General features: G+C 42.5%; 1 protein-coding gene across 1 annotated transcript in view; it reads right to left on the minus strand.

The window, feature by feature from the left end:
• psmc5 (proteasome 26S subunit, ATPase 5) overlaps positions 1-17,622 on the minus strand; it is a 35,307-nt gene extending 17,685 nt beyond the window's left edge. Inside the window, exons 1-5 of the mRNA XM_080213472.1 lie at positions 17,500-17,622; positions 6,736-6,816; positions 5,329-5,400; positions 4,286-4,355; positions 82-179 (exon numbers count right to left, since the gene is read on the minus strand). Coding sequence (XP_080069598.1) covers positions 82-179; positions 4,286-4,355; positions 5,329-5,400; positions 6,736-6,741 — 246 coding nt within the window. The 5' untranslated portion in view covers positions 6,742-6,816; positions 17,500-17,622. The remainder of the gene's footprint in view (positions 1-81; positions 180-4,285; positions 4,356-5,328; positions 5,401-6,735; positions 6,817-17,499) is intronic.
• Between the last annotated feature and the right edge of the window lie 4,146 nt (positions 17,623-21,768).

Genomic DNA, 21,768 nt, shown 5'->3' on the forward strand with positions numbered 1-21,768 from the left:
TCTTTGCAGCTCAGACTAAGTTCTGTAGTCAGTACTCCACAGATGTGCATCCTTCACCAGCATAACATACTGCAAAATTACCTTGACAAGCACTTTCTTCTTATCCATCGCTCTGACCACCTCTCCTACATAAGACCCCTGTTCCTGTAATAGCTGTAGTTCTTCCCGCAGCATGCGCACTGTAAGAAACATTAACAATTACATTCATGCAAGTTTAAGTTTCAGGAATGATACAAGGTTATGTCTTAGATTGATACCAATAAAAAATACTTTTAAAAAACACAAAATAAATCTCAGCATGAGGTTACAGTTAGCTCTCAAAATTTCTCACCATCTGAGCTACTGAGAAAATAATTTTCTGGACCAATTCCAAATTTCGTATTTTCTACGTTTCTATTCTACCTCAAAAAGCTGTTGGGGCCAGTTCATCAGATATGCTCAAGAGGGAGCTGGACATGGCCCTTGCTGTTAAATGGATCAAGGCGTATGGAGAGAAAGTGGGAACAGGATACAGAAAGTGCATGATCATACTGAACGATGGTGCAGGCTTGAAGGGCCAAATGGCCTGCTCCTGCACCTATTTTCTATGTTTCAAATGAATCGAGTTCAGTCGTTAGCTAAATTTCTATTAAAGCTTTGCTGAATAATTGTGGAATAGATAACAGACTCCACTATTGACCTTGCTGATTATCCTCAATAGAAGTAATACATTCCAGCTAAAATAGAAATTACTGAGCTGAAATTAAGTCTAAGATAAATACTAAAGTTAACCAGTTGTTTTGGCAGATTGCAGATATTGATAAGGATTGTCAAAGGATACAACGGGATATAGATAGTTTGCAGACTTGGGCAGAGAAATGGCAAATGCAAGGTGATCCATTTTGCAAGATCAATTTCAGGTGCAAATTAAACAGGAAATGGCAGAGCCCTTAGGAGCATTGACATACAGAGGGATCTGGATGTACAGGCTCACCAATCCCTGGAAGTGACAACACAGATGGGTAAGGTAGTCAAGAAGGCATAGGAGGCAGAGAGTGGGGGTCAATGGGTGCTATTCGGATTGGCGGTTGGTGACTAGTGGGGTGCCCCAGGGGTCGGTGCTGGGGCCTCAGCTATTTACCATTTACATAGATGATCTGGAGGAGGGAACCGAGTGCAGGGTGTCGAAATTTGCTGATGACACCAAGATTGGGGGAAAGGCAAATTGTGCGGAGGGTGTGGAGAGTCTGCAGAGGGATCTAGATAGGCTGGGCGAATGGGCCAGGAAATGGCAAATGGAATTTAATGTTGGCAAGTGTGAGGTGGTCCACTTTGGTAGGAAGAATGGTAGGAAGGACTATTACTTACGTGGCGAAAAACTGCAGCAGGCGACGGTGCAGAGGGACCTCGGGGTCCTTGTGCATGAGTCGCAAAAACCCAGCTTGCAGGTGCAGCAGGTGGTCAGGAAGGCGAATGGGATGCTGGCCTTCATAGCGAGGGGGATTGAATATAAAAGTAGGGAGGTCTTGCTGCAGCTGTATAGGGCATTGGTGAGGCCGCAGCTGGAGTACTGTGTGCAGTTTTGGGCGCCGCACCTGCGCAAGGATATTTTGGCCCTGGAGGGAGTGCAGAGGAGGTTTACTAGGCTGATACCGGAGTTGAGGGGATTGAGCTATGAGGAGAGGCTGAATAAACTAGGCTTGTACTCGTTAGAGTTTAGAAGAATGAGGGGAGATCTCATTGAGACGTATAAGATGATGAATGGGATGGATAGGATAGAGGTGGAGAGACTCTTCCCGCTCAAAAAAGACAGTAGGACTAGGGGGCACAGCCTCAAGATAAAGGGGAGGCGGTTTAGAACGGAGTTGAGGAGGAACTTCTTCACTCAAAGGGTGGTGAATCTCTGGAATTCTCTGCCCGTTGAAGTGGTGGAGGCTGCCTCGCTAAATATTTTTAAGAAGCGGGTTGATGGGTTCTTGATAAGAGAGGGGATTAAGGGTTATGGGGAGAGGGCGGGAAAGTGGAACTGAGCCACAACAGATCAGCCATGATCTTATTGAATGGCGGGGCAGGCTCGAAGGGCTAGATGGCCTACTCCTGCTCCTATTTCTTATGTTCTTATGTTCTTATGTTCATACAGCATACTTCCTCCATGGGCCAACGCACGAAGTATAACAGTTGGCAAGTTATGTTACAGCTGTATAAAACTTTAGTTGGGCCGCTTTTTGAATATTGCGTAGCTCTCTGGTCCCATGCTACCAGAAGGACATAGATGCTTTGGAGGGGGTGCAAAGAAGGTTTACCAGGATGTTGCCTTGTCGGAGGGGTTTTAGGTATGAGGAGAGTTTGGATAAACTCGGACTGCTTTCACTAGAAAGACTGAGGCTGAGGGGCTGATAGGAGTCTACAAAATTACTAGACGCATAGATAGGGTGGAGAGTCACAGGCTCTCTCTCAGGGTGGAAGGATCGACTAGGATGAGAGGTGGTAAGTTTAGGGGAGACATGCGGGGAAAGTTTTTCACACAAAAGTTGGTGGGTGTCTGGAAGGCACTGCCAGTGGAGGTGGTGGAAGCAGGCTCATCAGCAAATTTCAAGGTCTATCTTAATAAACACATGAACAGGAGGCGAAGAGATGGATAGAAACCACATATTGGCACAAGCTTCATGGGCCAAAGGGCCTGTTCCTGTGCTGTATTGTTCTTTGTTCTTCTTTGTATCTAAATTCGCATAGCGTCACAAAGGTTAGCACTGCTACCTCACAGCACCAGGGACCTGGGTTCAATTCATAGCTTGGGTCACTGTCTGTGTGGAGTCTGCACATTCTTCCCGTTTCTGCGTGGGTTTCATCCAGGTACCCCAGTTTCCTCCCACAGTTCAAAAAGCCGTGCTGGTTTGGTGCGTTGGCTATGCTAAATTCTCCGTGAGTGTAGCCGAATAGGTGCTGGAGTGTGACAATGAGGGGATTTTCACAAACTTCACTGCAGTGTTAATGTAAGCGTACTAGTGAACTAATAAATAAACTAAAGTAAATTCCTATCCCATCCCCAAGTGCAACAGGGCTACGTACATCAGTTTGGGCAACCTAGGCTAGCGAGTGGCCCTCCTTCATGTCAGTGGGCCACAAATTAAAATCAGGCTTCCTTGCTAACCATGACACTATGAATAAGATCAAATACATTTAACATGTCAATATTTCAGAACAAGTTATAGAAAGTGCTTAACAATTTAAGTATTAATAGAACTGTCGACAACTTCAAACTGTTTCAAACAAAATAAATCCTTCAGCTCACCTTACTTATACCATACTCAATGCGGCTTATGGTAGGAGTTGTCCTCAAGCTTTTTTAAGTCTAGGATGTGCAGATGCTTCTCAATTCAGCACTGAGGTTTCCATCTGGTGTCATAACCAAGACGGTCTCTCAAGAACTCTCAGAACTCAGAATTTGCAGAGCCTGGGGATTCCCAGTCAACGTTGGGTACAATCAGCATCCATCTCACTTCATGTATCACTTTCATCACAATGGTGGGAAAAGAACTATGCAAATGGAAACCAGCAGAATCCAGCAATCCTGTATGTGGACAACGGTCAACTCACAAGGCCACACTCAGAATCCTGGTGAGTCGCATGGGCCCTTGGGCCACAGGCTGTCCACCACTGACGTACATTGTAAAAGGAACTAGGACAGGGTAGGGCATCAAATTTCATTGGACAGAGCCAACAGAAAAGTGATGCCATATGGATTACGAACGCATTCACCTTTTCATAGAATTTATACAGTGCGAGAGGCCATTCGGCACATCAAGCCTGCACAGACAACAATCCCACCCAAGCCCTATCCGCATATTTACCCTGCTAACCTCCCGACGCTAAAGGGACAATTTAGCATGGCCAATCCACCTAATCCGCCTATATCTGGACTATGGGAGAAAGCCAGAGCACTTGGAAGAAACCCATGCAGACACAGGGAGAATGTGCAAACTCCACCCTTGGTCAGAATTGAACCCAAATCCCTGGCGCTGTGAGGCAGCAGTGCTAACCACTAGGCTACCAAGTCACCCCATTTACCAACACTAGGGTATCCTTGATGTGATCTATAATCCGTTACAATGGCTACCAGAGTCACAGTTAATGATAAATGGAAAGACCTTTAGCACTTGTTGGATAATCATTTTTAATCCCTTTGCAGCGCTGACAAATATTCAGTAGTTTACAAATCACAGGTAAGAGATGGAGCACAACCCCATCTCAAATAAGATATACTGCAAAATCGTACAGAATGCTGTCCTGTAATATTTTTAATTACCTTTGGCATTGAGTTCATTCCTTTGAGCCTGTAGACGTCGGAGATTCTGGCTCTTATCATTGACAATAAGCTTGGAGAAAGAAAGAAGATATTAGAACTGATGACATTCAAGCACAGTGTTACGCATTTGGAATGGTATCAATTCACAAAGACTAGATGCTAATAAACAAATTCAAATGAGAACACAGAGGGAGTACTTGGTTGTTTGTGAAGTTGAAAGTTTAATTAGGCTGCTATTAAAAGAACATGGTTAACCTAGACAGACTTATTGTTATACAAATAATTCCTAAGGCATTCTGCCTTTTCAATCAAGATTTCACCAAAACTCCCCACCTATAAAACAAACAGCCAGAAGTGTTGAAAGTTAAATGGCAGCATAAATACTAATAGTGAGTTAATTGATAAATTTTAGAAAGTGGTTTCATAATCTTGCTGGTAACTGATTTTGGGCTGCCATGATACAAATTGCATGATAGTACAAGTAAATATACATTTATTTTGCTAACTGATGCAAGATATTTTTCACTAGGCTTGTCACTATCCCTCTTCATCTCAAATCTCCGGAGTTTAGAACATCCATTTTATAAATTACAAGATCAGCATCAGGGAGGGGTTGAAATTATTGTAATGGGCCAGTCTATTGCAAAATCAGCACTTCCACGGTGGCACAGTAGTTAGCACTGCTGCCTCACAACATCAGGGACCTGGTTCGATTCCCAGCTTAGGTCACCACCTATGTGGGCTTTGCACTTTCTCCTTGAGTCTCCTCCCACAGTCCAAAAGACGCGCTGGTTAGATATACTAGCCATGCTAAATTCTCCCTCAGTATATCTAAACAGTGCAAGAGTGTGGCCAATAGGGAATTTTTCACAATAACTTCATTGCAGTGTTAATGTAAGCTTGCAACACTAATAAATAAACTTCCAATATTTCAAAGAAAATGTTAGTTACGTAGATCCAAATTAACTACTTTCATTGCTTCTGGCTTTTACAAGTGTTTTAGAGCTGTTTCCCATAAGTTTGGTTCTGCCATAGCATATTACCTGGAGTTCTTCAATTTTTGACAGATAATACTGGCGGAGGCCAGTCCCCCCCTTCCCCTCTTCCATGTCCATCTGAAATCAAAATATACAAAATTAGTCAAAGTTGCCGTGACCACAAGGAGAAACCAATTAACCCATCAATGCATCAGAAATAAGAGAAAGTACATGCTTGCAACTTAAACAAAACTGAAACAAAAGCAACCCCGCAGGACAGTACTTGCACTTTGTCAAAATATCTCAAAAACAGGGTGGACAAAACAGTACCTAACCATCAAGAACAAAGTAGAACAGACCATCAAAAAAGCATTTAACAACTATAATTCAAAAGATAGACCACTGATTCTAAAGCATTTGGGACTTCCTGCAGATGTAATAAGGCAGTATACAAATGCAAGGTTGCTTTATAAATTTTGGAAACATTTATCCAGAACAGACTAAATTCAGAAAAGAATTTCAGATTTGCAGACAAACTACAGGCAGCAAATGCTTGAATTCAATAGATTGGCCTGTTTGCCCTTGCCCTTCTCTTTTAGTTTCTCTTTTCCTCCCTAATTGTTAATCATCTTATTCCACCTTTCAAATCGGGGCTTAATCTGACTCTGAACAGTTCTGGATAGGAAAGAGCAGGGTTCAACACTATTTACACACTTTTAACATTTACAAATCATATACAGGAGTTAGTACGCACACATAGTAATTCCAACAAAAAAAAACAGAACCTTAGAATTCCTGTCCACTATCAACTGCAATACATATAGTTAGAAATCACCTACAATCTAACATTTAATTCACTGCAGAACTAACTTAATACTTTCACGTATAATCTTATGTAGTAATTTGTAACGATCACAAATTGTCACCTTGGAGACAACTGTAGCCTAACTTACCAAGTGTTAAGGTGATTTTACACTGTCCAAAAGGGCCAATCCTAACCAAGTCTGGTGCAATGTTGGTTTTACACTTTACCCAATTTTACTCTCCATTGAAGTCAATAAGAAATATTGGGTAGGGCATTAAAACAAAAAAAAAAATCAACATTGCATTTAATCCCATAGGTTTCCCACCCAGCGAGCCACAGTAAAATTGTCCCTCCCCAAAATTATCACCACACTCAGTTTTCTAAGTTAATATTCAAACAGCATCACTAAAAGGAAATAGGGCTGAATAATCAACTGCATCGTGTTTGAGGTGAAAATGTATTTTGCTACTCTCTCCACTCCAGCATTTTGTAAAGCAACTCAAGGGAATGAAGAGCTAGGTAAATGTATATTGAAAGTATAAATTAATGCAGGTTAACAGTCAAAATAGCTCAACTATAAAGGATAGGAGGAAGCCTCCCTGTTCACAAGAGTCAGCATTTGCAACTGCAAAGGAATCAAGGAAACAAATACTTCAACACTCACTTACCCGCATGGCGCTGGAAGTTAATATTTACTATTCAGTAAAACACCTTTCTGGACAACTGTGTCGTCACCAGTGAGTCAATGCCTGCAGATTATAAAAGGAAAACGTATGAGATATCATTACTTGAACTGAAATCCAGAGTCAGTTTTAATCTTTAGAACAGAATTTTACATGGGGGTTCCTTGCAAATGTTGTTAATCTGCAAAAGAGTGAATCCAGATGGAAAACCCATTTGACTGAGGCAGTCATGGGACAAATGGGGATTTTCCTTTCGTCTCCTCTAGCCCATCTCACCTGAAGACAGACAGAGTTATCAGCAAGTTAAACATTAGCGTGAAGGTGCCTTGAATCAAATTCAGGCTTGATATGAATGATTTTCCACAGCCAACAATTGTCATTTGATCAAAACTAAAGCTAAAAGTTTTACAAATTCAATCATCTTCTGAAACTCTGTTCAGGCTGCTGACGAGCATCTTTAAAAACTGTATTTGTAATCTGCAACCCATCATCTTAGAAAATGGAATACAGAAGATATGAGTTATATATAGTTCAATTTATAGCATGGCAGAGTTACCAATTAATGCTAATCTCACTACCTGAAGTCAGTAAATGCTCAACTAAGAAACAGATTGGCAACTAGCCAGAATAACCCAGGTATTGCATTAAGTAGTCCAATACCATTTCAAATCAGAATTTAATATTGTTCCCAAGTAAAATTTCTCACAATGGTTCAATAAACAATCACACCATCTAGGCTATAATTAGTTTCTATAGGCTAGTCAGTCACAGATTCAATTCCAAATCTGTTGAGTCAGGTAATTTCAGTTACAGAATGGCCTCTACATTTCCGACAAAGGGGAATGAACAAAGGCAGGCCAACTTACAAGCTATGTTGCTCACTGTCAACATGGATAACATGGCTGGGCTTGGTTGTAATGGTCCATAGTTAAACAGTCTACCAATGCTCACAAATGAAAACTGGTCAGTTGTATACAGTGTAGGAGGGTTTCTATTGTATAATATACTCCAGTAAAAGTGAACATCTACAGGAAAGGCGAAAAGAAAACTGGCAAAAGCTAAAAATCACAGACGTTCCAATCTGTGCTGTTCAATAACATTCATTAACTATTACAATATTTATTACAACAATGGGGACAACAGTTGGTTATCAGCCCAACGGATTGGAGTGAGGTGGGGGTCATCTTGCAAATTTCCACCAGACTTGTTTGTTGAGCATTTTACTTATTCCAATGAATGAGCTAAATGGCTTTGGATGCCCTGGCTGGAAATATTACAATATTGAGGGCACCCACATGGAGAATACTGTATCAAGGTTTCGCATACTACCATCACTGGATAAAGGAAGAATGAAACCTTTGTACAGTTGTTATTGTAAAATGATGCAAATGCCTAGACAATAACAACAAAGATACAATTCAGAGTGGGAGGATTTCAACAGTAGAGATGCAGTCATGAACACAGTGTCATTTGAACTGTCTCTCCCTGTTGGTGCAGTTCCACCATATTCGGAACTCCTCCAAACCAATAACAAAAACCAGGGTTTGTGAACAAAAAAAAAGTCAAGTTAATTACTTTAAATTGCACTTGAAACGTTAAGTTCCCTTTCAACTCTTCCACCACCTTCCAAAGGAAAGCTTCAAACATTCTTTGACCTCAAAAGAATGTCAATTTCAGGAAAGCGATTTAGTACAGCATTGGGTGGGTTTGCAGACATAGTGGCTTCCTTAACAATGGGGGACATATTTTAGGGTATTGCTGCTGTATTTTACATTCAAGAAAAGCAAAACAGGTCAGTTCCTCAACAATTAAAAGTAGTTTGTATTGGATGAGTTTAGTTCACTCCGAAAAATGTGAAGATTTAGGGATTGGCACAGAATAAGCTATACTCATTGAGGGATAAGGAAGCTGCAGACTACTGACCCCTACTGGAAATTAATGTTACTCACCAAATCTCCCCTCCTCAATTCTGCTTCTCTCCACATCCACTAGGACTAGTTTTTAATGCTGACAAACTCCAGGGGATAACAATTCCCAACATCGTTGTTTTTATAGAAACAATTTCCATGACTATATGGCCACATTCACTGCGAGCGCAAACGGCATGAGGGGTGCAAAATATCGCAAGACTCAGGAAAACGAGGGTGTTGCCTGCAAGTTTATGTAAATGCATTTACATAAACTTACCTGCCATAACATCCCCCACAATTAGGAATTTCTCCCCTCTTTGGTATGACATCAAGTTGGCGAAGTTTAAAACTAGTATTTAAAAACAGGAACCAAGGGCTAGTGCCAGGGGAGGGGGGCATCATCCCTCTGGGAAGCTTCAGTGAGGGAGGGGGATTTTCCCTTTTTTGGTTGGGGGAGAGTCACTTGTGCGTATAGGAGGAACTTCTCCATGTGCATGGGGGGGCTTCCTGTGTTTTCTGCCGGAGATCAGGTGCCCTTTCATGGCTTACACCAGTTCCACCCTGCCAGCATGACAGCATGAACCACACCTGCAGATTTTTTCTGCGTGGAGTGCTGGATTATCTGGAAAGAAAAGTAGACTGTGCAGCCCATGAGTTGCACACCGGTTTCTCCCATCTCAGCTAGCACTGTGCAGAGATGGAAAATCCCACCCAATGTTAGAATGTAATCTAGGGAACTGATCTCAAAGACCCAGAAAATTGAAATCCAATTAAGATAGCAATTCTGCCATTCGCAGATGGCAATTGTTAGTGCTTTGCACAGTGCTGCCTCAGTCATTGGGCAAATGGGGAAAGCACTGACAGCTTGAAGGTCACATTGCCTACTTGATAGTGTTTTCATTCAACAAAGAAAGAAAGTATAGCACAGGCGCAGGCCCTTTGGCCCTCCAAGCCTGCCGGTTATGATCCCTACCTAAACTTACGGAGTCTGTATTCTTCCATTCCCATCCTATTCATGTATTTGTCTAGTTGCCCCTTAAAATTCCATGATCACACCTGTGTCCATCACCTTCCCGGGCAGCACGTTCCAGACATTCACCACTCTGTATAAAAAAATTTGCCTTGCACATCTCCTCTAAACTTTTCCCCACACACCTTAAACTTATATCCCCCAGTACTTGACTTTTCTACCCTAGGAAAGAGCATGTGACTGTCCACTCTGTCCATGCCACTCAATCTTGTAAACATCTATCAGGTCACCCCTTAACCTCAGTCGTTCCAGTGAGAATGAATCAAGTTTATCCAACCTCTCCTCCAGACCAGGCAACATCCTGGTAAACCTCTTCTGTACCCTCTCCAAATTATCCACATCCTTCTAGCAGCGTGGCGACCAGAATTGTACACAATATTCTAAATGAGGCCTAACTAAGGTTCTGTACAGCTGCAGCACGGCCTGCAAATTTTTATACTCAACGCCTCGACCAATGAAGGCAAGCATGCCGTATACTTTCCTGATTACCTTATCCACCTGCATTGCCACTTTCCGTGGTCAGTGGACATGAACACTCAGTCTCTCTGCCTGTCAATACTCCAAAGGGTTCTACCATTTACTGTACAATTCCTACATGTATCGGACCTTCCAAAATGCATTATCTCACACTTGTCCGGATTAAACTCCAACTGCCATTTTTCTACCCAAGTCTCCAACTGGTCTATACCTTGTTGTAACCCCAGGCAATCCTCTTCACTATCCACAACTCCACCAGTTTTTGTGTCATTTGTGAATGACATGCACCATCCAACCACCATGGCAGTGTAGCCTCACTGGCTGGATTCAAGGAAAATAATAAGCTGAGCACATACACATTATGATTACTGTGATATCATAGATAGGCAGCAATGCACATCATCAAATCTTCATGTTGTATGGGGCTTCAGGCTCTTTGCCTTCTTTTGGCCTACAGCTAAAGTGAAAGTAGTCAGTTCCTCAATACTAACCCATCATTTTACATTTATCGGCCTCCAAGTAAATTCAACAAGAAGTGATGAACTTAACAGGTAGATGCTTTTTCTTCTTCTTTCCACATTCCCCAATAGTCATCAGGGCACATGTGAAAGTAGCGCAAATGTGGGCAGAGTAAGAAGACCATCAGCTGTTACTGTACTGTTACTGATGTGAAGTCTAGCCTGTCAAAGGCACTGCTGCCTGCAGCTAAATCTAGATCACAGTATTTGGTGGAATTCCTCCACGTGGCATATCACACCTTCTGAAAGGCAGAGGTAAAATTAGACTTTTCTTTAAAAAGACCATAATTGATTAGAATTTGGACCGCACGTGCCTGATGTGGTGGAGGATATGGATTCAATCGTAGCCTGCAAAGAGAAAAAGGCGGATAAACATCTGAAAGAGGAAAATCCACCAGGATTAACTGGTTACTCTTAGATTCCATGCTCCGAATGACGTCCTTCTGTGCTACATTACGATTCTATTTTATCAACTGGAACCCGATTAATGGATGTCCAGAAAACAGCAGCGGGACAATCAAGAGGGCCTTTATTACCCTACATGTTCTGTTTCTTCCATATGGAAAGATAGATATACTGAGCAGCCACTTTGCCATCTAGAACTTAGTTACTGGTTTCCCTCCAGTCTTTGCACTATGGGAAACTAACAAGCCTTCTTAAATTATGAGAGAAAAATAATATAGCTGTGGGACTCTGCAAACATGTATATAGTGCAGAAAATACTTCAGCTCCAATAAAAATAACGGGACTAATGCCAAACCCAAATGAAGGGGAGAACTGGTATGAAGTTTAAAAAAAAATCAAGTTAGAAGGGTAATTTTACCAAGATGTCAAATCAATGACTGGATTAGGACTCACAATTCACCAAATCTGTAAACCATCAACAAACATACAGATTGTTGGACCACAACTCGTTACAGTGGGCAGATCAGCAATATTACACCATAAATGCTGTCCACTGATGCACAGATTGCACTGTGTATAGCCACTTTCATTTTTTATTCATTTGTGGGACATGGGCGTCGCTGGTAGCCAGCATTTTTTGCCCATCCCTAGTTGCCCGAGAGCAGTTGAGAGTCATGCACATTGCTGAGAGTCTGGAGTCACATGTAGGCCAGACCAGGTAAGGACAGCAAATTTTATAGAAATCCTACAGTACAGAAAGAGGCCATTTGCCCCATCAAGTCTATACCAACCACAAAGGACATTTCTTCCCTAAAGGGCATAAGTGAAGCCAGACAGGATTTTCCGACAATCGACAATGGTTTCACGGTCATCAGTAGATTCTCAATTCCAGATTTTTTTTTAAATCGAATTCAAATTCCACCATTTGCTGTGGCGGGATTCGAATCCCAGTGTCCAGAACATTAGCTGACTTTCTGGATTAATAGTCTAGCAAAAATACCACCATCGTCTCCCCCAGTCTCAATCATAGAATCCCTACAGTGTAGAAGGCAGCCATTTGACCCATCGAGGGTACATCGACCACAATCCCACCCAGACCCTATCCCCTTAACCCCACCTATTTATGATGCTAGTCCCTCTGACACTAAGGGGCAACTAAGTACGGCCAATCAACCTAACTTGCATATCTTATTGAAATATTAATACAAATGAAGCAAAGCGAGCACAGTGACAAATTTGGAAGCACTGCGGTCATTTCTTGGAGCAATTCGACCATCAATACCATTATTTGTAAGTGTGTCAGGAGCATGAAAACACACTAGCAATAATCCAGTCAAATCACCATTGCTGCTGCTTTTAAACAGAGGGGTGAAGGAATGAAATTCACTTTCCTCTTTTTTCCCCTGTGGCAGTGGACCAACACAGAGGTCCCAAAAAAATACAGAAATTGTGAGTGACTTTTTCCACAATTTTCTTTTGTTGTACCATTCATGGTCTTCGTGACAATAACACACGTCATTGAGAAAATCTGACTTAACACTCAAGAAACAAACTCACTTGTACAAAGAAGATTCAAGCAGTGGGCAAATTATTTTATGGACTGTATTGGGAACTTGCAAGGGCCCAATTTAGCACAATTTCCCAACAGCTTGCTTGAAACTGGATGCCAACACATGATTCCTTGGCACATCACAAAAGTTTGAGACTGTTGCAACATAAAACCAGAAAACAAGATGACAGAGAAGAATAAATATTTTCCATTTTCTGTTCTCCGTTCTATTAGCCTGTAAGGTCTGACCCAGGGATCTGCCAATGAAATAGGATGTTCTGATCAAACAATAATTTGGGAATAGATTTCGATTTGTAAGCAATAATTGATATCTCAACTCTTGATAGAAGTCTCTTCTATTAGACAGTGGAGACCTGCCTCAGTTTAGTGCCATAATATCTAAAATGATATTGCTTCTGGAAAACTAGTGGTGACCAATAAAACATTAAGCCAGCTCCTTAATTGCGGAACTTCCACTCACAACAGTGAACCATGGCTTTGCTCATGACACCACTGTAGTGGGGTCAGATCTCAGGCAATGATGAGATAGAGAATCTAGTGAACAGGTGCAACAATAATCTTTCCCTCAGTGTCAGTGATAGAAAGGGACAATCATCAACTTCAGGAAGCGTAGTGAAGGACATGCCCCTGTCTACATCAACGAGCATAAAGACGAGATGTCGAGAACTTTAAATTTCCAAGTGTTCAGATCACCAACAATCTGTTTCCGTTCTTCCATGTCAACACTATAGTTTAAAAAGCCCAATGTTTCCACTTCCTCAGGAGACTAAGGAAATTTGGAATGTCCACTACAACCCTCACCAACTTTTACAGATACACTATACAGACCTTTTTTCTCGCAGTTTGTTTTGCCCCTGCTCTGCCCAAGACCACAAGAAACTACAAAGGGTTCTGAACAAAGTCCAATCCATCACACAAACCTGCCTCCCACCCAGTGACACTGTTTATACTTCCTGGCTGCATTAGAATAACAACCAGATAATTAAGGATCCCATGCACCCTGGACATACTCTCTTGCACCTTCTACCACGCAGAAAAAGAGGTCACATACCAACTGACTCAAGAACAACTTCTTCCCTGCTGCCAAACTTTTAAAATGGACCCACCTTATATGAAGTTGATCTTTCTCTACACTCTAGCTATGATTGTAACACTACATTCTGTACCTTTTCCTTTCCTTCTCTATGAATGGCATGCTTTATAGTGAGCAAGAAACAATGCTTTTCACTGTATACACGTGACAATAATAAATCAAATCAAGATGACTGAGATATCTGTTGCTACATCGTGGCCAGCTACCTGCTGAGCCATAATCTAATCACCTAGACACCAAAGAACTTGAACACTAACTGAAACCCCCAAAACAGGGAGTAGTTTGACACAGATAGGGAGATGTTATCCCAGTACAGAGGTCAGTCATTATGGAATGACCGAATCAACTGCAACTCGGGGGGTGTTGAATCTGTCAGTCATCGCCCTAATACTCTTCTTCCCAGGATGAATCTTCAGTTAGTACTGGACCAGAGGAGTGTGTGGCCATGGGGGAGAGTTGCTGCGTTGGGGCCCTTGTCACTCAGAGGGCACTTGGACAGGAACAGCTCTCTACAGGAGCGGGTTGGGCCAGCAAAAAGCGGTGGTCTCCTTGGCCAGGAGTTTGGTACAGAGCAAGAGCAAGATATTAAGGATGAACAAGCATCTGCTGACGGACTGTCACTACCCAGGATTGGAAAGCTTCCTAAAACGCCACATATGCTTCATCACCATTCGCCCCAATATACCATTACTGTCAAATCCAGAAGGCAAAGTCATATCATCAGTTTTCAGATGTATCTGCAGTGGAGGGAGAATGAAAACCTGAGATTCTCTTTTTCTGCTTTTGGCTTTTTTATTGTCTATGGCTGCGATGTTGGCTTTGCACTGTAGCAACATGGAGTGGAAACAGCCACGTAATTCCTTTTCCTTTCTTTTTGGTTATGCATAAGCAATTGTGTCCACAAGGACAACAAAACGTATCGAAATTAATTTAGTTTCTCCTTCTCCACAAATGCTAAATCCTTCCAACATTGAATGCTTTTACTTTAGATTTCCAGCGTCTGTATTAGCTTCAGTAGCATACTAGTAAGGTTGCATTGATCGTAGGAATGCACACAGTGGCCTAGCAATTATGGACTATTGTTGCAAAGGTTTGGACTAACGATCTTGAGACATGAGTGCAAGTCCCATTATGAAACCTCAGGAATTTAAATTCAATGAATTAAATAGATTTAGTTTCAGAAATGGTCATCGTGATATCACAAGATTGCTGTAAACATCCATCCCATCAAGTGGGTGGCACAGTTGCACCGCTGACTCACAGCGCCAAGAACCCAGGTTCAATTCACAGCTTGGGTCACTGCCTGTGTGGAGTTTGCACATTTTCCCCGTGTCTGCATGGGTTTCCTCCCACAGTCCAAGAGATGCGCTGGTTAGGTCCACTGGCCATGCTACACTCTCTGCCAGTGCACCCGAACAGGTGCCAGTGTGGCGACAGGGGGATTTTCACAGTAAATTCATTGTGGTACAAATGCAAGCCAACTTGTGACACTAATAAGTAAACTTTAAATAAACTTTAAACCTTAATGTCTTCAGCAAAGCAAATCTGCCTACTTATCTGGTGACTCCAGGTAGTGTGGTTGACTCTTAGCCCCCTTGTGAAATGTCAAATAAGAGCAAAATGCTGCAGGTGGAGATTCAAAATAAATGCAAAAAGTGGTGGGAACGCAGGCAGCATTTCAGAGAGAAAAATAGAGTTAACATTTCAGCGCTCTCTCTTCAGTTCTGCAGAAGTCATAATCAGACTCAAATCATTAACTTTGTTTCTTTCTGCACAGTTGTTGCAGATCTGTTGAGTCTTTCCAGCATTTTGTTTCTATTATAGCAACTCATTCAGCTGTATAGGGATTGGCAACAAATTCTGACCTTGCCCATGTCCCATGAATAAATAAAGAGCAGGCAGTACGTCTCTAGTTCTTAAAGTAGAGCAATGTTTTTCAAACTTTGCTTTCCCGGAACCTACTTTTACCAAATGACCGTCCCTGGTGACCCACACCATGCTCACATTACTTAGAGTGACAGGTGGGCTTGCTTGGTCTTCATGATCCCTGTCCAATCATCTCCCAGTCAATGCTGGCTGCTCCATTGCTTCTGATTCTTCTGCAATTGACCCAGACAAGCCCACACTTTACAACCGTGTAGCTATTCAAATCTTCAAAGCTCTGCGTGTCAGCCGCACTGGTCAGAAACATCAAGCAGCACAACAATTCCAGTGTGACAAATATACCGAATGCAAACTAACAAGGCTGCACAATCTGCACTTTCATCCAACTGTATGGAGAAATCCCTTGCTACTTTTAATCAAGTTCTACTTCAAGCTTCTCAGCAATGTCACAAATGTGTTATCACTAAGCAGGATGCGTATCAGTTTTCCAGCTAAGCAGGGCACCAAAATATTGCCTGGCACTATGCATGCAGGATCACCATTCACTGTGTTCTGAAAATGGTCCTCAACCTGTGCTAACAGAAAAATATCATTCACCATCTCTGGTCCTTTCTTTCTTCGGAGTGGAGACGATCTCCAAGAAGATGAAGCAACACTTCGAAAACTAATGGCTTTTGCTACCAAATAAACCTGTTGAACTTTAACCTGGTGTTGTGAGACTTCTTATTGTCCTTTCTTTCTTCAACAGATGAATGAATCATGGAGTGTACTACTAGTATCAACAATGGGGAAGGTGATGAGAGGGACTGCCCAGAACAGCACAATGGTTAGCATTGCTGCCTCACAGCACCAGGGAGCCAGGTGCAATTGTGGCCTCAGGTCCCTGTCTGCATGGAGTTTGCACGTTCTCGCCATGTCTGCATGGGTTTCCTCCAGGTGCTCCAGTTTCCTCCCACAGTCCAGAAATGTGCAGGTTAGGTGGATTGGCCAAGCTAAATTGACCCTTAGTGCCCAAAGACGTGCAGGTTGGGGGATTATCCACGGTAAATGCGTGGGGGTCATAGGGATGAACGAGGCGTGAAGTCAAGTTGGATGCTCTTTCGTCGAGTCAGTGTGGACTCAATGGACAGAATGGCCTCCTTCTGCACTGTAGGGATTCTATGGTTCACATAACCATCCTGCGACCATTACGTAAAGTCCAGTCAACGTCGATGGATAAAGATGTGGAATTGCCGGCGTTGGACTGGTGATAAGTCTCACAACACCAGGTTAAAGTCCAACGGGTTTATTTGGAATCATGAGCTTTTAAAGCGCTGATGAAGGAGCAGTGCTCCAAAACCTCATGATTCCAAATAAATTGATTGATAGAGGAGAGGAGAGGAATCGGGAAAGGAAACTTCACAAATCAGAGACCCCTACATTCTGAATTATGATAACGTGACCACACTTTCTACAAACCCTACAGGTTTGAGGAGGATTATGTGTGCTCTTCGGAAATGAGCCTGAAAACATGAAATGGTGTTTAACGAATAAAGTGTAGAGCTTGGAGTTTGCTGGGGATTATCAGTCCCCTGAACACAATGACTGGGCAATCCAGAGGAACAATGTGGACTCCTGTGCTCCTGACGTGAGGCTGAAAGGGCAGACAGGCCTCACCAAGCCCAGCTCCCTATGCAGAGCCTGTAAGCCCAGGCAAGGCCGCAGGCCTCGGCCTATATTTGCCAGTCATGGCCGGGGCCAAGTGCCAGCCCGGACGGCGAATTCCTGCCGCCCACTGAGCCCAAAGCCGCCCCGCCACTCTGGGCCCCGTCCCGGGGACGTCCCCCGGCCCGCGGACCGAACTGAACCGGCAGACGACTCACCCAAACCCGGCACCGGCACCAAGCCCGTCCCCCGGCCCTGCGTCTTAAAGCGAGACTGTACTGGGTCCGTGCGTCTTAAAGCGAGACTGTACCCGAGTCCGTGCGTCTTAAAACGAGAATGTTCTGGGTCTGTGCGTCTTAAAGTGAGACTGTCCCCGATCCGTGAATCTTAAAGCGAGACTGTCTCAAGTCCATATGTCTTAAAGCAAGATCGTCTCAAGATTGGTCTTAAAGCAAGACTGTCCTACGTCCATGCACCTTTATGTGAGGCCATTCCCCCAGCTATGCATCTTAAAGCGAGACTATCCCCAACTGCGCATATTAAAGTAAGCTTGTCCATCATTCGTGCATCTTAAAGCAGGCCATGCATCTTAACTGTCCCTTGTTTGTGCAGCAAGACTCTCCCTTGTCCTTGTGTCTTAAAGTGAGGCTGTTGCCCGGCTATACATAATAACATGAAACCTATCACTGCGCTCTTTAAAACTCCAACTCCATACATTTGTCTCAGCTATTCATTCATCAACTTTTATGGCTCACTCCACCAAATATCGGCCAGGAATGGATGTGGTCAAGTGAAAATGTCAAAACTGAGATTTATGGACTTTTGTTATGCGTTGGTAGTAAGGTTGACTGAACTAGGGCAGGTAGATGGAATTAAGCTACATATCAATGACAAACTAATTTAATTGCAGCCCAAGTATGAAGGGGTGAATGGCTGAGGCCGGTGCCCATGTTCTATCATTACATAAGAATGCATACTTAGAATTCACAGCCTTTGATTGATCTTTATAGTAGCAAGTTACGACCTAAAATTAATGAAGGAGAAACTTGTTTAAAATACTAAGCTATCCCCATCTTCCAAATGCTGATCGATCTCTCTTTTCTGATTTAACATCACTCAGTAATTGTCAGTTGCATATCATTTGCAGCTTAATCTTGGTGTGTGTATAAAAGTGAAACTTGCCCTCCATTTAGTCATAAAATGCTCTAATTATTCACCAACTGTGTGCAAAGTCTAATCGCAAATGTATCTGAACCGCAGTCAGTCAATAGAATAATGTTCACAATACTGAAAGATGCTACTGATCAAATATAAAAACAGTTCATGGTGCAGACATTGAGAAGGATGGACACCAGAGTACATGGAACATCAACGGATTTGGGTTTCTCTCAAGGATGTTATTTGACCAGCTGAGCACCTCCAGTACTTCTGCTCAATATGACATTGAGTTGGATAGTAATAGTAATAGTAAGTGATAGTGATAGTAAGTGATAGTAAGGATTTTCCTACTTTGGGAGTAGTTAAAAGTTAGTGCTTGGGAGGTATGAGTGACAACTGCACCAGTCACTAGTACAGGGCAATGTAATAAAGTTGTTTAACTTAATGAAAGGTAGGGACAGGATGGATGGATGGATGGAAGCAGCCCGCCTCCAGTCACCACAAGGCACAGGAGAAGTATGCCATTCAGCCCATCGGGTCTGCTCCACCATTCAATGAGATCATGACAGATCTGATGTGATAATCCTCAACTCCTTTTCAGTCATATACTCATAATCCTCGATTCCCTTACTAATCAAAAATCTGTCCATCTCAGCCTTGAACATACTTAACCACCCAGTCTGTACAGTAAAGAATTCCCCAGACTCACTATCCTCAGAAGAAATTCCTCCCTTATTCTGGAGTTATGCCCTCTGATCATAGACTCTTCTACAAGGGAAACAACCTCTCTACCCTGACAAGTCCCTGAGAATGCTATAAGACTCAATAAGAATGCCTCATTGTTCTGAACTCCAATGAGTATAGGCCCAACTGAATCAACTTGTCCTCATAAGAAAATTCCTCCATATCTGGGTCGACCCAGTGAACCTTCTCTAACCTGCCTCCAATGCCATTACATCTTTTCCTTAGATAAGGGGACCAAAATTGTTCATAGTATTCCAAGTGTGAATGTTCCAGTGGATGATGGGTCCAGAATGCAGGGCCATAGATATGAAATTTGGCCCAAATCTTCTGGTCTGTGGTGACCTGACCTCAGGACCAGACAGTGTATTGACTCCATTGGATGATCTGTGAAGATTTAAAGTTCCAACGGGTAATTCCCCTGCTACCGGGAACCCTCTGAAAATGTCATCAAGTCCGGAGTCATGAGCATCAGGCAGTTCCGACTCATTACTAGGAGAGTTTTTCAAGGAATAATAGACAGAAAAATCTTTGTCTAACTCTTGGTAGCTATAGCATTCACCTCCTGACTCCTCTTCCCCAATCCCCCCACTCCCCCCCCCACCCCCACAACTTGGTAGGCCTCCACCACCTGACTACCCATAACCTGACAACGCCGCCAACCCACCCACCCACCCACCCACCACCATACTCACCTAATCCATTCTCTCGTTCATCCATCACTCATTCACTAACATTCACGCTTGACATTGAAACTTACCCTAGGGCAGCTGGTGTCCCAAAAAAAGGGGACGCCGCTCCCGCACTGATTCTCTCCGCCGCTCTCTGTGAGGATTGTGCGCTCAGGTAACTCTTCCGTTTCGGGGATCAGAAATCTGAGCCTTTTCCACACAAGCAGCACTGTGGGTGGACTGCAGCAATTCACCACCACTTCCTCAAGGGCGATTAGGGATGGGCAATAAACTCTAACCTGGCCAGTGGCCCCGTCATCACATGAACGAATTTTTAAAAATGCAGGAGAGATTAGTCTTCTGTCCGATCAGCACCAAACGTATGGGTTTAGGTTCTGACGTTTTAGGCCTTGATAATTGAGATTTGTACGAGATTTAAATAGGAGAGCAAGAAAAGGATGTTTACACACGGGGTTCCGAGAGTTTGTAATCCACTGCCAGATTAATGATCAAAGATGAACATGAGAACATGGCTGATGGCAAATGCTGAGTTGCTCAATTCCCCATAGTGAAGCTTGAAACAACTGCCTCACATTTGCAATTTGTATAGTGTGAGGAAAGGTTTTGAAATCCAGAAATGATGTCCCTGACTACTTATGATTTTAAAGAAAATGTTTATTAATAAGAAAACAAAGTAAACAGAGTTAAGCTTCAACATAATGGTGGCTTCACACCGAAAAAAAGTTCCAATCTTCATTTAACTAGCCTTCAGGGCTAAACTTTCCCTTATCTGTTCACTAAAATCTATGAGTCTTGACATTTTTAGCACACAGTGCCTTTAATTTCGCTTAGGGTGCCCTTTGAGGTTAACAGCAGTTAGCTTTTCAGATGTGGCTTCATTCACACTGCTTGCTGGTCGTTGACCAGCTATTCCTGCTCTGATGAAGGATCAGCCAGACTTGAAATGTTAGCTCTATTCTCTCCCCACAGATGCTGTCAGACCTGCTGTGATTTTCCAGCGTTTTCTATTTTTGTTTCAGACTCTAGCATACACAGTAATTTGCTTTTAGCTGTTCTTGCTGTCTGCTGAGGTCTAAAACAGCAAGCCTCATAAGTTTCAATATCTCCTTAAATTCGTTCTTTCCCTTTGATCGCTCCATTATATCACCCAGTCTGTTTAGAAATGCTCTCTCCCAGAATTGATTAACTTGGTTTATTTTAGCTTTTAGGATTTTAAAAGTAAACACACCCTGTCCATACTTTACCTATGACACTTTTCCTTAACAATTTGCATAACTTCCCCTTTGAACCACAAAAGTGCATGCAAATCTACTCCTGTTCACTAGCCCTCCTTACTCAATTTCCTTATGTAATCATCTGTTTAAAATCTCTCTAGGCTCATGACCATATCAAACAATTTAGATTCACACATAATCCATTACTCTAATTATTACCCACACGCCTTAACAGTTTAAAAAAAAGATTACCAACAGAAAAATATTACAACTTCTTAAGTTTCCCCTATCATACCAAAATTCAAGATTAACATCAGATAAGAGGATGAAAAGATTGCAACGAAAAGATATGTGAATGAGGTGGGCAATTTATTTTGGACCATTTTCTCAAAAAGGGTAAATGCTTTACAGACTGCTTAGGTAAATGGCCTTTTATGGTGTTGAAACTCCACATCATCTCCACATCGTTGAAACTTACATCAGGGACTAGGTGTCCTCATGCAATGTAACTTTTAGTTTTGACATTGTCCAGGGCAGGTCAAGCTGATGACAAATAGTTCAACCTGTATCCAGCATAGTTCAAAACTTCTCAGCATGCAAAAATAAAAAGGACTTAATTTTCAGTTTACATGAAAGATATATAAACCTCTGAAAGTGAATTATGACCAGGAAAAAAAAGAAT

The sequence above is a fragment of the Carcharhinus amblyrhynchos genome, chromosome 27, assembly GCF_965287045.1.
Source record: "Carcharhinus amblyrhynchos chromosome 27, sCarAmb.v2.hapA, whole genome shotgun sequence".
In the NCBI taxonomy this organism is placed as follows: Eukaryota; Metazoa; Chordata; class Chondrichthyes; order Carcharhiniformes; family Carcharhinidae; genus Carcharhinus; species Carcharhinus amblyrhynchos.